At 42.7% G+C, this 19,698-nt stretch overlaps 1 protein-coding gene across 2 annotated transcripts in view; it reads left to right on the top strand.

Moving 5' to 3' along the window:
• Positions 1-7,763, top strand: part of LOC138246128 (manganese-dependent ADP-ribose/CDP-alcohol diphosphatase-like) — a 54,983-nt gene extending 47,220 nt beyond the window's left edge. For both annotated transcript variants that reach the window (XM_069200395.1, XM_069200393.1), the window contains exon 4: positions 4,278-7,763. In XM_069200395.1, the coding sequence (XP_069056496.1) occupies positions 4,278-4,564 (287 nt within the window). In that variant the 3' untranslated portion in view covers positions 4,565-7,763. The remainder of the gene's footprint in view (positions 1-4,277) is intronic.
• Positions 7,764-19,698: the final 11,935 nt, after the last annotated feature.

The following is a 19,698-nucleotide window of genomic DNA, read 5'->3' as shown; positions in this document are numbered from 1 at the left end:
GTGTGGATGTCAATGTATTTTGGGCACATTCGGTAAGAGGTCGGGCTGCTTCAAAAGTTGTTTTAATGGGCAGTGTGCTACAAGACATTTTGAAGTGTGCGGAATAGTCGAATGCTGAAACTTTCAGAAGATTTCATTTTAAAGCAGTAGAAAATGCAGCATGTAGTTTAATTGAGAAACGTTAAACTTGCATAATGTTAGCCTCCGGTCTTGCCATAAAATGTAGATTTTCCACAGTCTGGTGGGCAGAAAATCTGGATTTTATTAAAGACACAGAGGCTAATATTATCCCTTCCCAATGCTCTCCTTTGTTTAACATATTGTTGCTTGGTTCGAGCACGCGGTCAACTCAACTAATGGAAGATTATGCTGTTCTGGAGGTGGAGACTTCGGAACCATAGAAGAAAAGGAGATTTTGAAGTTAATTCAAGCACGGACTGTTTTATGAGTTGTTTCATGACAAGTTTCAGTAGCAAAACAAGAAGGAAGATGGCTGGGGGTTCTAGCCTTCTATTAACCTGTGGAATGTTTCAGTGTTCTATGGCACAAATTTAAGTATGGCCTTGCAGCATCTAATGCCACATTAGTGTCATTTTTTCTGATGCTAATGTGGAGTTAGATTGCCAAAACGCCACGACATACCTACAAAGTGACGCAATGCATGCATTGCACCACTTTGCGACCCTTTGCACCAGTCTATGCATGCACCATGCATAATGTATGCAAAGAGGGTGTTCTGGCGCAAGAAGGCCTGCAAAAGTGGCGCAATGAAATCTCCAAGATTTCATAGCACAATTTTTGCTGTCATTTTTAACACCTGATGAAAGCAGGCATTAAAAGGACACACCCATTGGAATTGATGGGCCTCCTTGCACTTTTTGAAATGTTTGCAATTTTTGACGCTAGTGGAGCAAACAACCACAATAGCATCAAAGCTATTGTTCCTAATACTGCCATGGTGCGCCGTATCTTGAATACGGTGCACACATGATGGCATTAGGGGGCGCAAGAAAAGTGGTGCTTCACAATGTGAAGCACCACTTTTCTTAAATCTGGGCCTATAGCCTTTAAAGTGCTGCAGTAGTGGCAATGGAGTTTAATGCATAATATTAGCCTCCATATCTATAATAAAATCCAGATTTTCTGCCCACCAAGCTGTGGAAAATCCATCAAACTGGAAATCTGCTCTTGTGCTGCCTCTATTAAAGAAGGCTGGAGTGGAAGCTGCTTATCTTTCCAACTATCGCCCTATTTCTCTTTTGCCCTATATGGCGAGAGTGTTAGAAAGGATAGTCAACACCCAGCTCTCGCAGTTTTTGGAAGCCAATAACATCCTTGGCGTGTCTCAAACAGGCTTTAGAACCAACAACTGTATGGAGTACCCTGCTGGCGGTGGTGGACAGAATTAGATCAGAGGCTGATCAGGGAAGGCAGTCGTCCTGATCTTATTAGATCTGTCTTCTGCCTTTGATACTGGCTCACACTTCCAGTTAGCCCATAGGCTACTTGAAGCAGGTTTGCATTCTACCATCCTAAAATGGTTTGGAGTGTTTCTGTCTACCAGATTTCATTCTATCTGCCTCTGTTTAAATTGACTCCCTCTCTGATTGACTGTGGAGCACCACAGGGGTCATTCTCTTAACCAGTTATTGTTCAATATATATGTTGCCCTCTGGCGAACATTGCAAAGTCCTGGGGATTTAAGACATTTTCTTATGTGAATGATTCCCAGCTCATTATTTTCAGCAACGTTAGAGTACAACCCTTGAGAATTTACTGGGCTGCCTTTCTGATGTAGCGAGCTGGATGCAATCACATTGTCCGAAGCTTTGATGTTTGGTGGGGCAGCCAGAGTATGGAATAACACCTGGTGGCCCACTTCCTTTGGCACAGCTTCCTTACCCAGGAGAGCCGCTAGGAACTAGGGAGTCATATTAGATAGCTCCCTCTCAATGCAAGACCAGGTAAACTAGGTTTTTGGGAGATGTTTTGGTCTCTTGCACATGTTGAGAAAGTTATTCAGATGGATCCCTGTAGCCTGGAATAGGACAGTTACATTATCTTGAGCGGATTGGAATATGGCAATGCCTTATATTTAGGGATGGCTGATTACTTGTTTAGCCGCCTGCAGCTAATGCAGAATGATGCAGCCAGACTGATCGGTAACAGCACTAAAGGGAGCTCCCTATCAGCATGCCTTAGTCAGCTGCACTGGCTTCCAGTATGGAAGAGAGCCAGGTTCAGACTCCTCTGTTATGTTCATAAGTCACTCCATGAATCAGGATCAGCTATATTGCATGCCAAAGTGGCTTTCTATAAACACAGTAGAGCGCTGCGCTCTTCCCATCACACCTTGATCCGCAGCTCACAAATTAGGAAAGTCAGGCTGGGTGGCGGCTAGTTTAGCCATCTGCCAGCTCTTCACTTGAATTCCATACCTTTGGAAATGCGTCTTATGGAAGATCTCCTTGTTTCACCTGAAAAGCTGGCTGTTCCCTCTTTAGGGACATTGAACTTGCAGAGTCTCTTGTGTTGGTTCTAGTGCCGGAATGTCCCTTTGGGGGTGATGTGACCACTTTATAAATAAAATAAATAATAATAACCATAACTGTGTATTGTAGTCTCAATGAAAAGTAGCATGGTTTGGCATGACATGTTAAGAAAGTGTGCTGCTTTTCAATACCTACCTAAACTGACTCCTCATATAGTGGTGAGATAAAGGGGGCTATTTACTAACGTTTTGCACGGGTGCTTGCTATTGCAAAAAATTGCACTGATTTACTTACCATTAAAAAGCCCACAAACGCAGCACCAAATTGCACAGTGTCCCAGGAGTGCCCAAGCAACCCGTAATAAATCCAGGCCTAAATGTGTTGGTGTGGGTCTAAAGAGTAGATAATGGCACCAGTTTCCAGATGTGCTGATGGGTCGAAAGCAGTTTCCTACCATTAGGTCGTCTTGGCCATCCATTTGTAATTACTTTAGCAACTGACACAAGTGGTTTTAAGCTCGAAGGAGCTTTGTTCTGCGTGAATACTGGTTTCAATGTTAAGTACAGTCTTATATTTGATGAGAACCTAGAGTTGAACAAAAGCCCATAGCTCCTCTCACTCCCCATTTGAAAATGATCATTCCGTAAAATGATGTTACTGACTGCAGAACCAATCAAAAGTCAGATATTCAAACTCAAAAAACAGATAAACGAACGGCGAGTAAACTGCACATGGGTTTTGCCAAATACTTGCACATAGTAATGGGGTTTGTTTTCTTTGATCGAGAGCTTTAATCAGTGCTGTAACTGTAGGTCAGTAGTGTTGTCTTGCTGTCATCATTAGAATGAACTCTGATCCTCTGTCTTCTAGATAAGGACAGACACGGGTCATTTCAGTGCCATTACTTCCAGTGGCGGGGAGTGATGACAGGTCTATATCAGCCAACTGGACCAAGGCAGTCACACTCACTGCAGTATTCCTTTCTGCTCATTTAAACCAACCCAGTCTTAATCAACAAATCTATTTATTTCACAAAGAATAATATGTATGGGAATACCGCGTGAAGAGCCTACACAAAGAATTCCTCACCTTACAGGGTATACATAGCAATGAAACGTATATAACACACTTTCAAATCAAATGGTTTGCAACCATCCTCACTCATTTTAACCCGAGCCTGAACCATAACTGTTAACCTAGCCCTTATGCAAACCTTAATTCTACATCAAACGCATAACCCAACCCTAAAATCGACCCTTAAACTAGCCCTTAGTTACCTTTGACATGTGCAACACCATTAACTCCTTATTTTTCGTCACATGGCTTTCTTGTAACAAAACAAAAAAACTTTTATACCGTTGTATTTTGTCTTGTTAGTGGTCTAAAATTAACATGTTTATAACTACTTTACTTCGTAGTGTTTAATTAATAATGGTATTTCTTCATGAATGTTCCCTGCGCTGCATGGGTACATGTCTAATTCCATGCTGAAAACTGCTGCTTCTCATGAACTCAGGCATGCTGATATTTTGAGCCCATTAAAGAGTATACTGTTTTTTAAGTTGAAATGCCTCAGTTAATATTTGCATTCACTTTTATTTTGCCTCTTGCTGAGCTCTAAATCCGCAGGGCGTTCAACGCATTTTCCAAGTGCCACATGCCATGGATTTTGTGCTCAATTGTCAGTCACCAGACATTCTTGAAAAGGATAGAAATGATAATATGTTGTGTAGGAACTATTAAAATGTGAACTCATTCACGCGTTATGTTTTTCCTTTCGTTTAGGTCACGTGCCCATTCATCCTCAAGCGACCGATAGTGCTGGTTACGCTTGGAATTACTCAGCCATTCTCTCGATCCTGCATTCTCACACGTGTGTAGTGTGCTGCTTATCTGGACATGACCACGATGGAGGTTACTTCTTGGACTCCCATGAGATACACCACATTATTTTAGAAGGAATAATCGAAACCCCACCAGGGAGCCATGCCTTTGGAACAATGCATGTTTTTGAAGACCGGATGATATTGAACGGAAGGGGCAGAACGTTCAGCAGAGTTATAAGTTACTGAGGAAAACAGAACATAAGACGACAACCTGAGACCTGTGACCATATAGAGTACTTAATTTTTAAGACGCTAAAGGAACATCAGCCTTATTTAGATGATCAAACACTTAAACCTGCATGAAGCTCGGGCCCATATTTATACTTTTTGACGCAAAACTCCGCAAATGCAGTTTTGTATCAAAAAGTATAGCGCAGGCTTGCGTCATGCCAGAGCACCAGCTGGGCGCAAGATTTATGGAACCCCGCAAGCCGGCGCTAAGGGTGGGCTAACGTCTGGTAAAATGACGTTAGCTAGGTGGGGGTGGCTATACGGAGGAGGGGGCTTTTGCCTCAAAAAATGAAGCTAGGCTGGTTAGAGGCAAAATAAAATGCAGTTAACCAGCCTAGCATCATTTCCTAATGCAAAACCATCCATACCACATGACTCCTGTCTTACAAAAGGACAGGAGTCATGCCCACCACCCCAATGGCCAGCACAGGGGACCAGTGTCCCCTGGGCATGGCCATTGCACCCAGCGCCATGTAGGGTGCCCATTTCAGGACCCACAATGGCACTTATATTTAGAAAAAAAAATACTTACCTATGCATACCCTACTTACCTGGGATGAGGTCCCCCCATCCTTGAATGTCCCTTTGTTGTGGTGGGGTGTAACTGGGGCTTGGGGTGAGCACCTGTAGCCCCTTTCCATGGTGTTTGACCATGGAAATGGGTCCACAAGTACTCTAATGACTGCTCTGATCCAGGCATTAAATAATGGCGCTAAGCAGGCTTAGCGCCATCATTTAGGCCCACCCTTGCACCTTTTTTGCATGGGACGATAAATAAAGCCTGGGGCTTTGAGTCATTTTTTGGATAGGAACACCTACCTTTCATCTCATTGACGCAAGGTCGTTTCTCGCATCCATAAAATGAAGTTAACTCCATTATTTTGACGCTAGACAGGTCTAGCGTCAAAATATGAGTTAGGTTTGCGTAAAAAACAACAACACAAATTTTGCGAAAACAGAGTATAAATATGCCCCTCAGTTTTCACAAGTTCAGATTTTAGCAAGGGTGGGCTTGTTTTCCAAAGTTCTGAGAAAAAAGCAATCAACACCGACTGGCACTGAATAGAACTTTGTAACTTATTTGTAAATGGGTTAACATTTTCGTGAAAATGTAGAGGGGAAACATGCAGGAAAGGAGGTGATGGGCAACATACCTTTCCATAGATCAGAGTATAGCATACTAACAGAATTTCCGGTTTAAATTTAAAGATATTGCAGTTGGTTTATCTAATTTAAGGGTGGTAGCAAACACTATCACACCTAGGCTCCATCACATTTCTGAGACAACCAAAACGTGATGAATGGAAACAGTCTATCAAACACTGCTTAACGACTGACAATACAGCTTAGTGATTTACAGTGGTTTTAAATCTCACTATGCCATTACAGAAAGAGCTCTGCCATGAGCAGGCCACTCTAAGACCACCTCAAAACAAGCAGTCCAACTGAAATGCTAGGCTCTCACTTCACTACATGAAAAACAAAGCAATATTTAATGTGTTTAATCATTGTGGATATCCGCTATCAACATGATAAGCAAAGCAACATCCAATGTCATCCAGTGTCTTTCAGGCATTTCGGATATCACCCACCAACCTCTTCTTAACCATTTGGCATTTTTGTGGACTGTTCTTCACCCTGCCTTGACAGGTTGGCAGTGGAAGTGACATATTTTGCACGAGATTTACTGGATGTAAATTCCACATAGGCTCCTAATTATTTCCTTTTACTAAGTGCCAGAGAGAGAATCTGTTGAAAGTTCAACTAGAATCACCCAATTTGTCTTGAACAGGTATGCAGGGTCTCAGTTACTAAGTTTTGGCGCAGGGCAGAACTGCAAGCCTTTTTGCTGCGCTGCCCTGCGACAAAACAAATGGGCAGGAATGTGCCACATCTATGAGATACAGCGCATTCCTGTCCTTGTCCCCTGCCCTGGCGCACAAATTGCTGCCTAGCACCAACGCAGGCACCCTTTCACCAAGGTGCCTGCGTTGCAGGAATGCATGTTTATGTGTAGGAAGGGGCATCTTCCTGGACATAAACAACCATTAATGATGTTTTCCTCTTTGTATGTGTGCTGTAGAATGCAGCACACATAGAGGAAAAAACGGGGAGAAATAATGATAGTTTTCCCCGTTGCGCCACTTTAATGCCGCCCCTAAGGTGGCGTAGGAATCTGACACATTCGCTGACTTGTAAATCTGGGAATGCTTCCGATTCCATGGGTGTTGCATGGGAACACCATTGGAACGCCCCTTTCATGCAGTGTTATGCCCATCACATTTTTTAATCTGTATACCTTTTGTTGGGTCCATGTGTTCAAAATAGTTGTCCACTTATACCAAGTTGTCCACTTTTGAAAAAGCTAAGTGGTTTGCTTTATAAAGCGGCAGTAGTGACAGTATTTATTAAGTCTTGAATTAGCAATGCCACATATTTAAGTTCTTGAGCAGTTTAGAACTTTGGTCGCAAATAATTTAAAAATCCTAATTTCTTCTGACCTGCAGTCTGAGTCCTTTAATCTTTTTTTACATTTTATTTTCATTTTCATATGCATAACATTAAGAAAGAAAGACATCTACACAATAAGCATACAAAAATCGAATACTGACCCTATGTTTGCATTCAGGCATATGACAAGTCATGCTGCATACAGAGACACACGGTGCTGAGTTAATCACCGAGGGTCGCGGGGTAGCGGGCGGTCTAGTTATTTGACTGGGTCACAGGTCAGCAGTACCAATAGCACATGGTGGTAAGGCAAAGCATGGTAGAACAGGAGTGAGGGTGTATGAGTTACTCTGCGGGGGATGATGGGGTGTATACCACTAGCACTGTTTTTGTAATGTTAATGCACTTTCATCTGCCAGAAATATTTTTCAAATTTTCTAAAGAACTGTTGTGAACGTCCCATCATGAAAATCTTAATATGCAACAATAGCCACGGTCAGAAAAACAAATATTTGAACCTGATATATCTTCTTCGAGTACAAAGGTAACATGCATTAGCAAAGGCAGTAAGAACTATGCCTGCAGATGAGTGCAGACAAAAGCAATAACAGATGCCTGCAGCACTACAAAACAATTAAGTGTTATTTTGTTTAACAATGCATGAATGAGATAAGGAATTAAATGTGTGATGAATGTTATACCTTTCAGAAGTAAAACGCCCTTAATGTATTCCAGTGGAGGGGGACAGATACACCTAAACACCAAATAGAAAGAAGCTGAGATTGAAACAGTAGGCTGATCAAAGATGCAGTCAAAACAGTCGCAAGCCAAAGGTCGAAGGAGGTTTAACCAAAGCTCTCTAAAAGTATAGAGAATACAGTAAATTCGCCAGGAATGATGCAAGTGATTTTACACGTCAATTCTAGAAATATATGTAGGATCAAAGGGATACTGACAGTGCTTCATATAGTTAGCATACAACTTAGTTGGGGATACAATAGTTCTGTATAATCAATGTGCGGCAAGTAGACAACAAGAATATGTTTACTCCTTAGAGGTAATTCTGTTGACAACGAAACGCTGAAATTCAGACTAGTGAATAGTTTCTAACTCTCACTGAAAGCAAGGCTGTTGTAAGATAATAGCGCATTCTCCAAGTTGTCAATGGATCGCAAAAGTGAGGTCACAAACATTTTAGATTTAGGGTAAGAATAGATCTTGGACATGTATATCTATTGTCACATTATTCATGTAAAGATACTGTCTGCTGCATAATAATTCCTATTTCATGAAATGGGTGATGTAATAAAACGTTTGAGAAATCCTGTAAATAAAACGTGCTAAAATTCTGAAGCTGTTCGAGCATTGTTGCAAGGGTTAGACGCAGGGCCGGACTGGGAACCGAAAGCAGCCCTGGCAAATTTGGTCAGACCAGCCCCATAGGGGGCATAGCAAGCGAGCCTGACCACTACAATGAGGCTTGGTGGTGGAGGTGTGTGTGACCGATTCACGCATGCCTTTACAATTACTCCATTATAACAAGTCTTTACCACTAATATTTTTTTACCACACATATTTCTTTGCTATGCATGTCTTTACCATTAAAACGTAAGTATTTTACAGGTATGTACAAACCCTTTTTATATATATATATTATATATATATATATATATATATGTTCGATGGCATGTGTAGCTGCAGATACACATGCTATGCATAGTCTGCCATCTAGTGTTACAAGTTGTTTTTCTTTGAAGAAGTGTTTTTGAGTCACGGGATCAAGTGACTCCTCCTCTGCGGCTCCATTGGGCATGGGTATCGACTCCATGTTAGATTGTTTTCTTTCCGCCATCGGGTTCGGACGTGTTTCTTTTCGCTCCGATAGTTCGAGTCAGAAACGTTTTAAAACTCTCTAATTCTCCTCGGTATTGTTTCGATCGCATACCATTCTCCATCAACACTTTGGTACCGTCGGGTCAAACATCTTTACTCACCCTTCGGGGCACCCGCGCCCAACTCGGGCCTGGCCGGGCCGACCACGTGGAAGCCTCATGGACCGGACCCCATTCCGCTTTTGTCCTTGGTGCCACGCAACATTTCCCTACACAGACCAACATCTTGTCTGTAATCTCTGTCTTTCCCCAGACCATCAGTAAGAAAATTGCAAGGCCTGCAGATCCTTCCGTTTGAAGAAAACGCTCTGAGACAGAACAGCACGGAGACTCGAGATGGCATCCAAGAGCACCGAACATCTCGACGTCGAGGAAGAGGAGATCATGCGCACGGCTGTCCCTGTTCAAGGATCCGACTCCGAGCAGGAGTCCGAGGAGGACAGACCGGTAACAGCAGGACAGCACATGAGTACGCCTGCCCCAGCCAAGCCCAAACATAAGGCTTTGGGAAAGCCACTGCCAGAAGGCCATGGCTCGACCCGTAAAAAGACCTTCGGTGACCAACCAACAACTTCGGCACCGAAAAAGGCCACGCCACCTAAGCCTTCGGACTCGAGACGAAGCTCTGTCTCTGAGAAAACCAAGCATCGATCCTTCGAGTCAAAACCTCGAAAATCGTTTTCGGAGTCGTGGCCATCATCCACTCTTAGCCTTTCGATACCGAAAAAACCAGCTTCGGAGCCGAAAAGGCCAATTTATACGGAGGAACATGGACTTTCGCAACCACTCAAAGAAAGCCATACAATCACTGAGGAACATTCACAAATGGAGGCAATAGATGAAAGGCAAGCCAGGATTCACATCCACAAAGACACTGGCAGAATTATAATGGCACTACCTCTAAAGCCTAAGAGGAAATTAGCCTTTCAAGAAGAATTGGACACTGCTCAGCCACCAGCTAAAGTGCCACAAACTAAGGAGAAACCTCCACCTCCTCAATTTTCTCCTCCTCAGTCTCCTCCTCACTCTCCTCATTTGCTTATCTCTCCCCCTACTAGTCCCACACCTGTGCAATCTCCTGTATATTCATTTGATTCACAGCATGACAATGTGGATCCATGGGATCTTTATGATCCAGATCCCATTCCAGATAACAACCCAGACTGCTGTCCCTCTAAGCCATCACCACCAGAGGATAGTACAGGCTACACTCAAGTCATAGCTAGGACGGCATCCTATCACAATGGCGCCATGCACATTGAGCCGCTAGAGAATGACTTCCTTTTTAGCACACTCTCCTCTACACATACCACCTATCAGTCGCTTCCCATGCTCCCAGGCATGATAAAGCATGCAGACCAAATATTCCAGGAGCCAGTGAAAGCTAGAATAATTACTCCTAAGGTGGAGAAAAAATATAAACCACCTCCCTCTGATCCTGCCTTTATCACACAATTGCCTCCGGACTCTGTAGTGGTCAGCGCTGCCAGGAAAAGAGCAAACTCGCAGTCATCAGGGGATGCACCCCCTCCAGACAAGGAGAGCAGAAAGTTTGATGCTGCCAGCAAAAGGGTGGCATCTCAGGCAGCCAACCAGTGGAGGATAGCCAACTCCCAGGCATTGTTGGTTAGATATGATAGAGCCCACTGGGATGAGATGAAAGATATAATACAACATCTCCCCAAAGAACAACAGAAAAGGGCGCAACAAATAGTTGAGGAAGGGCAAGCTATTACAGACAATCAGATCAGGCAGCCCTAGACTCTGCAGACACAGCAACTAGAACAATCAACACTGCTGTCACCATAAGAAGACATACAAGGCTTAGATCTTCAGGATTTAAGCCTGAACTACAACAGGCGGTCCTCAATATGCCGTTTAACCAAAAACAGCTTTTTGGCCCTGAGGTAGACACAGCTATTGAAAAAATGAAAAAAGATTCAGACACAGCTAAAGCCATGGGTGCTTTGTATACAACGCAATACAGGGGATCCTTTCGTAAGCCCCAATACAGAGGTGGATTTAGAACCCAAACACCTGAGGCATCCACCTCACAAACAAAGTAGGCCTACCAACCTCAATATCAAAGAGGTGGCTTCAAAAGTACTTACAGAGGCCAGTAGCCCAGAGGCAGGGGAAAATATCAGTCAACAAAACAAGCCTCACAACAGCTAAAGCAGTGACTTAATCCATCCCTTCCCAACTCACACCTCACCTGTGGGGGGAAGACTGCAAAGGTTCCACACCAATTGGCTACCCATCACAACAGACAACTGGGTATTATCAATTATCCTCAATAGCTATTGCGTAGAATTGGCATAAACTCCACCAAATATTCCACCAAAACCACACAACCTCTCCACACAACATATCGCCCGGTTGCAAGAGGAAGTAAAATCTCTATTACTCAAACAAGCAATAGAGCCAATGCCACAAAATCAACTAGGAACAGGAGTTTACTCACTGTACTGCCTCATTCCCAAAAAGGACGGAACCTTAAGGCCAATATTAGATCTCAGAACCCTCAATCTTTACATCCTGTCAGAACACTTTCACATGGTAACACTACAGGATATTGTCCCACTACTTCAACAGCACGATTTCATGGCAACATTAGGCCTCAAAGATGCGTATTTTCACATACCCATCCATCCAGCGCACAGAAAATATCCCAGGTTTGTGATTCAAGGAAAGCATTATCAGTTCAAAGTGTTACCCTTCGGAATAACAACAGCTCTCAGAGTATTCACAAAATGCCTGGCGGTATTTGCAGCCTACCTATGAAGGCAACACATTCATCACTTCCCACATCTCGACGATTTGCTAATAAACTCCAACAGTCATACACAGTGTCAAAAATATACGCACTATGTAATACAAACACTACACAACCTAGGGTTCTCCATAAACTACCAAAAATCACACCTACAACCTGCGTAAATTCAACAGTATTTAGGAGCCACACTAAATACACAAACAGCGCTTGCAAGCCCAAGTCCACAAAGAATACAAGCAATTCTCAATATATTGCCACAAATACAGCCAGCTCAACAGCACACTGTCAAATTCATCATGAAACTGTTGGGCATGATGGCATCCTGTATCGCCACTGTCCCATATGAAAGACTAAACATGCAGCCTTTACAACAGTGCCTTGCAAAACAATGGTCACAGGGTCAACTTCACGATCTAGTGTTGATAGACCGCCAAACATGCATATCACTTCAGTGGTGGAATTCCACAAACCTAAACAAAGGGTGGCCATTTCAAGACCCCGTGCCTCACACCATACTTGCAACAGATGCATCAATGATTGGCTGGGGGGCGCACTTCAACAATCACAACATTCAGGCACAATGGGACGCCAAACACAAACAGTTACACATAAATCACCTAGAATTGCTAGCTGTATTCCTAGCACTCAAAGCTTTTCAGCCTCTTCTCACTCACAAGAACATCTTTATCAAAACAGACATGACAACAATGTATTACCTAAACAAACAAGGAGGGACCCATTCATCCCAACTCTCCCTCCTAGCCCAAAAGATTTGGCAATGGGCAATCCACAACAAGATTCACCTGGTAGCACAGTACATTCCAGGGATACACAACCAATTGGCAGATGTTCTCAGCCAGCCGAGATCATCAACAAACACACGAGTGGGAGATTCATCCTCAAGTGCTTCACCTATACTTTCATCATTGGGGAACACCAGACATAGATCTATTCGCCACCAGCGAAAATGCAAAATGCCAAAACGTCGCATCCAGGTACCCACATCCCCTATCCAAGGGCAATGCTCTATGGATGAATTGGTCAGGGATATTTGCTTACGCTTTTCCCCCTCTCCCGCTCATTCCATTTCTAGTCAACAAACTACGTCAAAACAAGCTCAAACTCATACTTATAGCGCTAACGTGGGCACGTCAACCCTGGTACATGACAGTATTAGACCTGTCAGTAGTGCCACATATCAAACTCCCAAACAGACCAGATCTGTTAACACAAAACAAACAACAGATCAGGCATCGAAATCCCAACACACTCAATCTAGCGATTTGGCTCCTGAAGTCATAGAGTTTCGGTATCTACAACTACCAACTGAATGTATGGAAGTAATTAAACAAGCAAGAAAACCCACTACCAGGCAGTGCTATGCACACAAATGGAAATGATTTGTGTATTACTGTCAATCTAAACAAATTACCCCTCTTTCAGCATCAATACAATACACTGTATGTTATGTGCTTCATTTGCAAAAAGCAAACTTAGCTTTTACATCCATAAAAATACATCTCACTGCAATCTCTGCGTGCTTGCAAAATATACAACACAGCTCTTTATTTAGAGTTCCTGTTATCAAAGCCTTCATGGAAGCACTAAAACGCATCATTCTAACTAGAACGCCTCCAGCGCCTTCGTGGAATCTAAACATAGTCACACGACTTATGGGTCCACCATTTGAACCTATGCACTCATGCCAGATTCAATACCTAACATGGAAAGTTGCCTTCCTAGTCGCAATTACTTCATTAAGAAGAGTTAGTGAAATCCAAGCTTTCACAATTCAAGAACCGTTCATACAAGTACACATACATAAAGTTGTACTTCGAATGAACCCAAAATTTCTCCCTAAAGTTATATCACCGTTTCATATCAATCAAACAGTGGAACTACCAGTCTTCTTCCCACAGCCAGACTCTGTAGCAGAAAGAGCCCTGCATACACTAGATATTAAAAGAGGCTTAATGTATTACATAGATAGAACAAAATAATTTAGGAAAACCAAACAGTTATTTGTGGCATTCCAAAAACCACATACTGGTAACCCTATTTCAAAACAAGGTTTAGCTAGATGGATAGTAAAATGCATCCAGACATGTTACCTTAAAGCTAAAAGGCAGCTCTTAGTTACACCTAAGGCACATTCCACACGGACAAAAGGGGCTACAATGGCTTTCTTAGGAAATATACAAGTGGCCAAAATTTGTACACAGCCACTTGGTCAACACTGCATACATTTACCAAACATTACTGTGTAGATGTGTTAGCAACACAGCAAGCCACAGTAGGTCAAGCTGTACTAAGAGCACTATTTCAAACAACTTCAACTCCTACAAGCTAACCACCGCATTTATGGGAGGTAAAGCTGCTTTGTAGTCTATGCATAGCATGTGTATCTGCAGCTACACATGCCATCAAACGGAAAATGTCACTTACCCAGTGTACATCTGTTCGTGGCATTTTCCACTGCAGATTCACATGCACCCTCCCACCTCCCCGGGAGCTTGTAGCCGTTTAAGTTTAACATTCAATTGTATATATTTTCCATTTGCATGGAGATCTCTTTTCTTTATACTCTATCACTCCTACCTTACCCTCTGCAGGAAAATGATCTAACATGGAGTCAATGCCTATGTGCAATGGAGCCGAAGAGAAGGAGTCACTCGATCCTGTGACTTGAACACTTCTTCGAAGAAAAACAACTTGTAACACTCCGAGCCCAACACTAGATGGCAGACTATGCATAGCATGTGAATCTGCAGTGGAACATGCCACGAACAGATGTACACTGGGTAAGTGACATTTTCCATATATATATATATATATATATATATATATGCACACATATATATATATTTACAGTGGGTTTATACTTATCTGTAAATTACTTTCCATTTTCATGGTAAAGACATGCATGGTAAAAATATTATAGGTATTAACCATATATATATATATATTATATATCTTTCAAATGCCTTTCTGCTAGTATTGAAAAAAGAACAGTCGGTACTCAAAGCGATAATTATAGTTCCTAAGGGAAATGGGGCATTGGTACTGATTTCTGGCTATAAAACAAGTCGGCTGAGTTGAAATAAACACCTTTTGATTGCATCACTTGGAGTGCCGGCTTTCCTTTTTTCAAACTAACAGAAAGGCATTGGAAAGATATTTAGCGGGTCCTGTGCCCACTGCCGTGCACCGACCCCGCTCAGGGGAGGAAGCTGCATGAACGGCAGGATGTTCAGCACAATATATATATATATATACATATACACACACACACACACACATATGGAAAATGTCACTTACCCAGTGTACATCTGTTCGTGGCATGAGACGCTGCAGATTCACATGCTGTGCATATCCCGCCATCTAGTGTTGGGCTCGGAGTGTTACAAGTTGTTTTTCTTTGAAGAAGTCTTTTCGAGTCACGAGATCGAGGGACTCCTCCCATTTCAGCTCCATTGCGCATGGGAGTCGACTCCATCTTAGATTATTTTCCCCGCAGAGGGTGAGGTAGGAGTTGTGTATATAGTAATAGTGCCCATGCAATGGAATAAGTATGTATGTACATAATGTGTCTAAAGTGATATATATATATATTTACAAATGTACAAGTTTATTTTCATCAACTTATAACGGCTACAGGCTCCCGGGGAGGTGGGAGGGCGCATGTGAATCTGCAGCATCTCATGCCACGAACAGATGTACACTGGTCAAGTGACATTTTCCATTCGATGGCATGTGTAGCTGCAGATACACATGCTGTGCATAGACTAGTAAGCAGTTATCTCCCCAAAAGCGGTGGTTTAGCCTGTAGGAGTTGAAGTTGTTTGGAATAATGTTCGTAATACTGCCTGTCCAACTGTGGCTTGTTGTGTTGTTAACACATCTACACAGTAATGTTTAGTGAATGTCTGAGGCGTAGACCATGTGGCTGCCTTACAGATTTCTGTCATTGGTATATTTCCTAGAAAGGCCATTGTGGTGCCTTTCTTTCTAGTGGAGTGTGCCTTTGGTGTAATAGGCAGTTCTCTCTTTGCTTTAACATAACAGGTTTGAATACACTTAACTATCCATCTGGCAATGCCCTGTTTGGATATTGGATTCCCTGCATGAGGTTTTTGAAAAGCTACAAACAATTGTTTTGTTTTGCGAAATTGTTTGGTTCTATCAATGTAATACATTAGTGCTCTTTTTATGTCTAATGTATGTAATGCTCTTTCAGCTACTGAGTCTGGTTGTGGAAAAAATACTGGGAGTTCCACTGTTTGATTTAAGTGGAACGGTGATATAACTTTTGGCAAAAATTTGGGGTTTGTGCGTAGAACCACTTTATGTTTGTGTAGTTGTATAAAGGGTTCTTGTATGGTAAAGGCTTGTATTTGACTTACTCTCCTAAGAGATGTGATAGCTATTAGAAAGGCTACTTTCTATGTTAAGTATTGCATCTCACAAGAGTGCATGGGTTCAAATGGTGGACCCGTGAGTCGTGTTAATACAATATTGAGGTTCCACGAAGGAACTGGTGGTGTTCTTGGGGGAATTATCCTTTTTAGCCCCTCCATAAATGCTTTTATGACTGGGATTCTAAACAACAAGGTTGAATGTGTAGTTTGCAGATAGGCAGAAATTGCTGTGAGATGTATTTTGATGGATGAAAAAGCTAACTTAGACTTTTGCAAGTGTAGTAAGTAGCTTACAATGTTTGTCGTGGACGCGTGTAATGGTTGAATTTGATTATTATGACAGTAATAAACAAATTGTTTCCATTTATTTGCATAGAAATGTCCTGTAGTAGGTTTCCTAGCCTGTTTGATGACCTCCATACATTCTTGTGTAAGGTCTAGGTGTCCAAATTCTAAGACTTCAGGAGCCAGATTGCTAGATTGAGCGATGCTGGATTCGGGTATCTGATCTGTTGTCTGTGTTGAGTTAACAGATCTGGTCTGTTTGGTAACTTGATATGAGGCACCACTGACAGATCTAGTAGTGTTGTATACCATGGTTGGCGTGCCCAAGTTGGTGCTACTAGTATTAGTTTGAGTTTGTTTTGACTCAATTTGTTTACTAGATACGGAAGAAGTGGGAGAGGGGGAAAAGCGTAAGCAAATATCCCTGACCAACTCATCCATAACGCATTGCCCTTGGAGTGAGGGTGTGGGTACCTGGATGCGAAGTTTTGGCATTTTGTGTTTTCTTTTGTTGTGAATAGGTCTATTTGCGGTGTTCCCCAGTTTTGGAAGTAGGTTTGTAGTATCTGGGGATGAATTTCCCATTCGTGGATCTGTTGGTGATCTCGACTGAGATTGTCCGCTAACTGGTTCTGAATATCTGGTATGTATTGTGCTATTAGGCGAATGTGATTGTGAATCGCCCAATGCCAAATCTTTTGTGCTAAGAGACACAACTGTGATGAGTGTGTCCCTCCCTGTTTGTTTAGGTAATACATTGTTGTCATGTTGTCTGTTTTGACAAGAATGTGTTTGTGGGCTATTAGTGGTTGAAATGCTTTTAATGCTAGAAACACTGCTAGTAGTTCTAGTTGATTTATATGAAGTTGTTTTTGCTGATTGTCCCATTGTCCCTGGATGCTGTGTTGTTTGAGGTGTGCTCCCCACCCTATCATGGAAGCATCTGTTGTGATCACGTATTGAGGCACTGGGCCTTGGAAGGGCCACCCTTGGTTTAAATGTATAGGATTCCACCATCGAAGCGAGGTGTGTGTTTGGCGGTCTATCAACACTAGATCCTGAAGTTGACCCTGTGCTTGTGTCCATTGTGTCGCTAGGCACTGTTGTAAGGGCCGCATGTGTAATCTTGCGTTTGGGACAATGGCTATGCATGAAGACATCATGCCTAGAAGTTTCATCACTAATTTTACTTGATATTGTTGGTTTGGGTGCATGCTTTGTATTACGTTTTGGAATGCTTGTACCCTTTGTGGACTTGGAGTGGCAATCCCTTTTTTGTGTTGATTGTTGCTCCTAAGCATTGTTGTATGTGACACAGTTGTAAGTGTGATTTTAGGTAGTTTATTGAGAACCCTAGTTTGTGAAGGGTTTCTATGACGTATTTTGTGTGTTGAAGACACTATTTATGAGTGTTGGTCTTTATTAACCAATCGTCTAGATATGGGAATACGTGTATGTGCTGTCTTCTGATATGTGCTGCTACTACTGCAAGGCATTTTGTAAATACCCTTGGTGCTGTTGTTAACCCGAATGGTAACATTTTGAATTGGTAATGTACTCCTTGGATTACAAACCTTAAGTATTTCCTGTGTGAAGGATGTATGGGTATATGGAAGTACGCATCCTTGAGATCTAATGTCGACATGTAGTCTTGTTGTTTGAGCAAGGGGTTTACGTCTTGAAGTGTTACCATGTGAAAGTGATCTGATTTGATGTAAAGATTTAGTGTTCTGAGATCTAAGATGGGTCTCAGAGTTTTGTCCTTTTTGGGTATTAGAAAATACAGGGAATAAACACCTGTTCCTTTCTGATGGTTGGGTACCAGTTCTATTGCGTCTTTTTGTAACAACGCTTGGACTTCTAGTTGTAATAGATCCAAGTGTTGTTTGGACATGTTGTGTTTTCTTGGAGGCACATTTGGTGGTAATTGTAGGATTTCTATGGAATAACCATGTTGGACAATGGCTAGGACCCACAAGTCTGTAGTTATTTCCTCCCAATTTTGGTAATAATCTGTGAGTCTCCCCCCCACTGGTGTTATGTGTTGGGGATTTGTGAGATTGAAGTCACTGTTTAGTTTGTGGGGTCTTTGGGCTTTGGAATGTCCCTCTGGTTTTAGGGAACTGTCCACCTCTATATTGTCCCCGAAAGCCTCCTCTTTGATACTGGCCCTGGTATGTGGGTCTGGCTTGTGAGGTTGAGGGTTCTGTGTTTTGGCCTCGAAACCCCCCTCTAATGTGTGGCTTCCTAAATGTGCCTCTGCTCTGTGGTGAGTAGAGCGCGCCCATGGCTTTGGCCGTGTCAGTGTCCTTCTTTAGTTTCTCTAGACCTGTATACAGCTACTGTTGTCCATTAAAAGGCATATTAAGCACAGCCTGTTGGATCTCTGGCTTAAATCCGGAGGTGCGGAGCCATGCATGTCTCCGAATAGTGACCGCTGTGTTCACAGTTCTGGCGGCTGTGTCCGCTGCGTCCATTGCCGATAATATCTGGTTGTTGGAGATACTTTGGCCCTCCTCCACCACTTGCTGTGCACGCTTTTGAAACTCCTTGGGAAGATGTTCAATAAAACACTGCATTTCATCCCAGTGAGCCCTGTCATATTTTGCCAATAAAGCCTGTGAATTGGCAATGCGCCATTGATTGGCTGCTTGTGCTGCAACTCTTTTCCCCGCTGCATCAAACTTTCGACTTTATTTGTCGGGTGGTGGTGCATCCCCAGAAGTCTGTAAGTTTGCCCTTTTGCGTGCTGCGCCTACTACCACTGAGTCAGGTGTTAGTTGCTGCGTGATGTACACAGGGTCTGTAGGGGAGGCTTGTACTTTTTTCCCACCCTAGGTGTAATAGCTCTGCTTTTGACTGGGTCTTGAAACACTTGTTTTGCATGTTTTAACATCCCTGGTAACATCCGCAGACTCTGGTACTGGCTCTGTGTTGACGACAAAGTATTAAATTAAAAGTCATCCTCAATAGGTTCAGCATGCAGTGCTACATTGTGAAAAGTAGCTGCTCTGGACACCACCTGCATGTAAGCAGTACTATCTTCAGGTGTTGAAGGTCTTGCCGGGTAGCAGTCTGGACTATTGTCAGATACTGGTGCATTGTAGAGATCCCATGCATCTGGGTCATCCTGGGACATCCCTGTGTGGGTTGGAGATTGCATCATAGGGGGTGTTGCAATAGGTGACAGTTGCGGTGAGTGCTGTGGCGATGGTTGTGGCGAAAAACGTGGTGGAGTTTTTTCTTTCGCCACCTTTGCTTTTGGCT

Source organism: Pleurodeles waltl, chromosome 7 (genome assembly GCF_031143425.1).
Source record: "Pleurodeles waltl isolate 20211129_DDA chromosome 7, aPleWal1.hap1.20221129, whole genome shotgun sequence".
NCBI lineage: Eukaryota > Metazoa > Chordata > Amphibia > Caudata > Salamandridae > Pleurodeles > Pleurodeles waltl.
The sequence above is the reverse complement of the archived record's forward strand: the minus strand, read 5'-3'. Positions and strand labels throughout refer to the sequence as shown.